Source organism: Cololabis saira, chromosome 21 (genome assembly GCF_033807715.1).
Source record: "Cololabis saira isolate AMF1-May2022 chromosome 21, fColSai1.1, whole genome shotgun sequence".
NCBI classification, from domain to species: Eukaryota; Metazoa; Chordata; class Actinopteri; order Beloniformes; family Belonidae; genus Cololabis; species Cololabis saira.
This window is the reverse complement of record NC_084607.1, coordinates 20334941-20340940: the sequence shown is the minus strand read 5'-3', so window position 1 is coordinate 20340940 and position 6000 is coordinate 20334941. Positions and strand designations below refer to the sequence as shown.

The 6000-nt window shown below is 39.1% G+C and overlaps 1 protein-coding gene across 5 annotated transcripts in view; it reads right to left on the bottom strand.

The window, feature by feature from the left end:
* Positions 1-6000, bottom strand: part of cep112 (centrosomal protein 112) — a 123391-nt gene that overhangs the window by 73769 nt on the left and 43622 nt on the right. For all 5 annotated transcript variants that reach the window (XR_009770757.1, XM_061712728.1, XM_061712729.1 and 2 more), the window contains 5 exons: positions 3108-3262; positions 2780-2909; positions 2591-2683; positions 2426-2485; positions 1305-1384 (listed from right to left, as the gene is read on the bottom strand). Coding sequence is in view for 4 of the 5 variants with exons in the window: in XM_061712728.1 (XP_061568712.1) it covers positions 1305-1384; positions 2426-2485; positions 2591-2683; positions 2780-2909; positions 3108-3262 (518 nt within the window). In the remaining variant the exon portion in view is untranslated. The remainder of the gene's footprint in view (positions 1-1304; positions 1385-2425; positions 2486-2590; positions 2684-2779; positions 2910-3107; positions 3263-6000) is intronic.

Genomic DNA, 6000 nt, shown 5'->3' with positions numbered 1-6000 from the left:
TAGAATCAAATATTAATGTCTAGTTTCAGTGAATGCATCCTTTCATATAACATACAGTTATGTATGATATATGTTGATATACATATGCACAAGATTGGTTCAATATGTTTTGACATTATACTAATACCAGCAATGCTGCTTTTCAGAATGAGTATTCAGGTTTACATCAAATCTGAACATTTTTTTTTCTTTAAATCACATTTGCAAAAATGCAATGTCTTTCCAATATGTAAACAATTTAATATGATTAAATTGCCTAGTTTTCTTCAAACCATCACTAACAGCTACGGCACTGAAAGTTCTGATATATAAGACTTCCCGGGCTCTGAGCTGCAGCAGTTTCACTCTCGGTTACAAAAAAAGATCAAAGAGAGTGTGCAAGTGTTGGCTTGTTAAAATCAAACTCCACCTTAAATCAGGATTCATACACACTTTACCCACGATCAAAGACTTAAGGCAGCAGATCTAAACAACTCTCTAATAAAGTCTGAAGTCCCAAGTCAAGGCCCAAATGTGTGATTGTAACTGTAAAATAAGTATTATACCTTTCGCACATAATGTATGTTTCAGGACCAAAAGTCACCGAAACAGAAAAGAATGTAACACATCCAAACTATACCCAGTAGAATGAGTAATATGAAAACATGAGATTATAATTGCATTCGTATAAAGACGCACACACACATGCATGTTGTCGAAAAGTCTCGAATACATTCCATTCTTTCAACCAAGGGGACTTAACTGCAGACATCTGCAGCATATACTGTATACAGACTTACACACATTGCTATAAATGCTGGTCATGTGTCCATGATGTAACCATCTGGTAAACAGGGAAGGAGGGGGACCACACAAAAAGCATCTAAAAGGTTCTAGACTCTTGAATATGGTCTGTATATTGTTTTATTTCAGAGTTCTTTTCAATTTTGTCTCCTTGAGCAGATCTTCCCCAGGGCACTGTGTCACACATCAACAACAATAATAAATGACAGCTATAAGTTGAAGCTAGCTTGCAGAGCTACAACTGACATCATAGCAGATGTGACTAAGAGAACAAAGAAAAGATGGAAGAAATGATGACGAAAAAATGAGAATAATCAACCAAAAGACCGAAAAAGAGTACATTTAAGAAAGTGTTGTAAAAACAGCTCAACTTCCATGTCCAGGAGACCCTCTTAGCTAAAAATTCCCAAAGTCCCTTTGTGTTGCTTTATCGCAAATTATGCATCAATATCAACTTATTAAGCTTTTGTTGAAATTTAATTAACACATAAGATTTTTTGTTTCAGCTTCCTTTCTTGTACCTTAATGCATCTTCTAATTTTGCAGTCTTCCTCTTGGCCTCTATTTTCTCCTTCTCAGCCTCACTGTGAACTGCCAACACCTACAAGACAGAGCAGAGGAAGGAAAAAGAGACACCATCAAACCTAAGTCAAGAAAATTCTTCTGGCTGTGACCCTGTGCCTCATGTCTCGTCTCTTCCCTCTACAACCACATCAAAAGTACCATCTCTGTCCGTCTGAAAGCTAAGGGGGCCTCTCACCATGGATCTTTGGCAGCCATATGGGCCATTCTCATGCCCAAATACAGTACTATGGTCTTCTGTATGTGCCCTGTTTAGAAATCCCAAGGAGTTGAAAGAGGAATTGTTCCAGACAAAAGCAGAAAATGAACAACAGACTTTCATTCATTGATTTCACCTCTCAAGAAGAAAGATGGGAGAAAAGAGGGGCAGGAAAATACTGGCTGATTACAAGGAAAGAATAAGAAACAGACATCAAAACCAAAGTACTGAGGGAGGCTTAATTTAAATTCTCCCTGACCCTGACTAAAGAGCACACAGGCCTGCTAAGTTTTTGCAGGTGTATCGTTTAAAGGGGCCAGAGTATGCTAGTCTACCACCAAGGCACACATTGTAGATGGGGCACTTTGAAGATGACCCAGGTGCAGCACAGTCTTTAAACCCGATCTTTGCCTAAGAAGTCTGGCCTAGTTTGGTCTGGTCCAGCTCAGATTAATTAACAATGGCCTCTGTACTCTGCATTTATGGCTCTTCTATGTCTTTGAAGAGGCTCCCTCATATGTAAGGTGCATGGGCAATTAAGTGTAGGCCTGGGTACACTTAAGGGACAGTTCCTATCTCAGTAACACTTGACGGTATGTACGCTTTTGCAATTTTTCCTACACTTTAATGTAGATTTGTCTCAAATTCTTATCTTTTCTTCCCTCATAACCCTTCTAAATCATGAACTTCAATTCCTTCAACGTCTCTAAAACAATTCAAAACAATCCGAAACACAAGAAGCATGTGACTGAAAGCTTTGATCTCCACCTGGCCTTAACGATTCTTCCAGACTGGTTTTAATTAAATGAAGGAAGTTATAGTATGTGAATATGTTTTCCTAGTTGGGGAAGTAAACGCCACCTTTTTCTCACAGTTGATCTGCAACTCATCTTTCTCCTGCTGAAACTTCAGCTCTTGATCCTGAAAGGAAGCAGAGTTGAAATGATATTGTAGCACAGGGGATTGGTGTTCAGATCAAACCCCTTTAAAGCCCAGCTCATCTACGCCCATGCACCCAAATCTTACCCGAACTTGCTGGTGTCTTCCATGCTCATTTTCCTGGAGCTGCTGTTTCAGTTGTGCCACAGTCTTCTCCAAGTCTTCTAACATGTCACTGGCCTTCAAGAGAAAGTCACATTCTGTGTCTTGTATCAATCAGCAGAAAAATGTGCAGTTTACGATAAAAGCTACGTGATGTTTTGTGGCGCCATGGACCTTTGCAGCAGACAGAGCATGTTCCTGAGTCAAATGGTTCAAATCAGTCTCATATTTGGCTTGGAGCTTCAGTACGGTCTGCTCATGCTGCTTGCTCTGCTGCTCTTTCTCCTGCTGCAGCATCATAATCCTGCACACAGTTAAAAAGCCACGTGGTCAGGTTTTCACACTCTGACTTTATGTTGTCTAAAAATGACTAAAATCCTCTCACTGTTGTTTTAAAACAAATAAAACCCATTGTTGAAAGCTTGATTTCCATATTAGTGATACAATAAGGCGTATAATATTTTAACGCCACATTTCTCTACTACGAAAAACGGCTGTGTACCGTCTGTTGGCCTCCTGCAGCTCAGCGCTGAATGATGCAATGTGGATCTCCAACTGGGCCTTCTCCTGTGTCACTTTCTGACGCAGCACATTGCCCTTCTCGAGCTCTGCTGACTGCTGCTTCACCCGCAGCTCCAGCTCACGCATCGTTTGTTCCTGGATCACAAGGATGCACAAAAACCACAGAGCCAAACAGCTTGAATCACTGGGGGCACAAGCCTGAGAAAATGTCATGGGTGCAGAGGACAAACGGTTCCTCCAGTTTCCTCTTTGGCCACAAATGGTGCTCGTTTCAAAAGGATTTTTGAAAAACTACATTTGATTACCACTTACACAGAACACACGTTGGTGTTTTTGATTACCATCATGTTAAATCAAATACATATACAAATACAAGTACATTAATTGCTTATGTTTTCTAAAAAGTTGCAAAACACATATAGCAGAACAAAAGCATATCAAGTGATATATGTGTGCATCTTGAAGTTTGAACATAGTACAGTAAAAGTAGTATGTACAGTCAAAGTAGTCAACAACGTTCTCTTTTTTGACCATAAAACCTCACCCCGTTGGGCTTTTTCTTTGTCAACTTGTCAGCAAAACCAAAGCTGAGGATGAACGTAGCTTATGATGAATGAAAACATGTTTCTCTGGTAATGTTCTACATTAACTCCAGAGAAGCAAATTATGTAAACCTCCACTGTAAATCAACTCTGTTTCAGTTAAATGTACACACGAGATTTACAAAATATCTAGCCCTTTCATTGAAAAGCAACAGGCTACAGTATTTTAACATTCTACTCCTCAATTTCCCTTAGGTCAACAGTTTTATTGGCAATGAAATAAAGGTTAAGCTGACATAATGACATTTTTATTCAAGGCTATAAATGCTGGTTAAAACGGACTAATCCCTTGGTAAATAAAGCTGATATAAAATTTAAAGTCTAATCATAGTTATAATGTGTATTAAATTTAAAACAAAGTGATCATTACAGTTAAGTATGAAACTGGGATATGAGTTATTTCATACTAAATGTCGACTCAGAAAGATACCGATTTTCAATTAAGAAACGTATCAAAGTCCAGCCAACAGCTTCTTCTTGCACTTTCTGAAGAAACGAGAAGTCCCTTCTCTGCTTACTGTCCCTTTGCATGCACGTCTTTGTGTATGCACATATGACGGCAAGGAATGCGGTACGGGCAGGTTGATAAAGGCGATGATGGGGTGCTGATAAAAGATGGAGCGCGCTACCTGATCTGCATGATGACAGAGGCTGGTGATGACAGAAGGTGGAATGACGGGGGAGGACGGACCGGCGTGTTTGAAAAGAGTGCGAGCAGATTCTTGTCTCTGCCTCGGCAGTATAGGGCGCTAAGTAAAGGAACAAGGGGCTTGTGTTGCTCGGGGACACGTGCTGACACTTAGCACTCTGGCAGGAGATGAGAAGAGGCACGTCTGCATTCTGAGCCTTGACTGGGCACACCTGGACACACTCAGTGGGAGCAAATTATGTCCACTAATTAGGTGTTTTAGAAGGGGAATTACTTGGTGTGAAGTGCAGACTATATAAGCTACATTATGAGCTACACTCCCCCTCGTAGATTTAGTGATAAAGTCTTTGAAGTTTCGGCAATAAAGTCATTTGCTTTGATGGACGTCCATTCACAGTTTACCCCTCAGGACTCAGGCCGGCAACTGGAAGGCAGCCTGGATGAGCAGCCTTCTCCTGAGGCTTGTCAAACTGTGTGCATGAATGCTTAATGTGGATTAAAATCTAGTATCTATTAAGAGAAAACTATCAGAAACAGAGGAGACCAAAGACTCAAGGTACAGGTGTCAAACAATTTCTTTGTGATATTTTCCCAAAGGACAAAATATCCATCTATTTTGTCCAGTTATTGACTATAAATTATCCAAGGACACAAAGATAAGAAACATTTATTTTTAGCTATTAGTCAACAATTTAATGAGACATTGCTACAAATGCATTAATAACTATTTCCTGATATAATTAATACTTAATACTAGGGTTGTAACAAAGACACTTTTGTGCAGAATGAGAACCTGGCATATAACTTGTGGAATCAGTGTTTGCTTACATAAAAATGTCACAAAACATTTAAGCAGCTTATTGTACCAGAAAGAAAAAAAAAAAAGAGGGGCCTAAATAAACTGAACAGGAATAGAAAAAAATGCTGAGAAGAATTGTGTCAATTGTTGTTGCTACTGTCCTCTGGTTTGCCTTCTGAGATGAAGTTCCACCGTGATCAGGGTTAGTGTGATCAGGAAGCTAATCCACATACAAACATGCAGATAAAGAGTGACAATAAACCAGGTGAAGTGAAGACCAGTGGGTTTTTTTTCTCAGAAAGAGCAGGAAAAGCTTCTATTACGTCCTCCTGGTTGATTACTTTGTTGTGGATGTAAAAAATGTTTTATAACCGTCAGCCTGTGGTTAAAAATGATTCAATCTGAATGTAAGCATGATAACAGAGAACTATTCCTCTGTCCTAATTAGTCTTACCCAAGAAGGATTGATGTGCATGAATGTGCACGCTTGGCTCTGCTAACTGCAGAGTGATGTACAAGGCTTTGGTAAAAGCACTGACAAATAATGTGTTACTCGAGATTAAATTGGTATTTTATCAATAGTTTATTCATTTAGGATATTGTGGTCCATTTTTTCGCATTCTAATTTCATGATCTGAAAATTCAAAGAAATGAAATTTGCTCTGTAAAAAAAGGCTATTGACATTTTTAGGCTTGAAATTGATCTTAAAATGACAGAAATGGTGGGTATTCTAATTATTTCTGGGCAGATATACTATAAAAGAAACAGTTATCAAAAACGGCCTAATGAAATCTCCGTTAACACTCTTGGTGTAGAGATGGA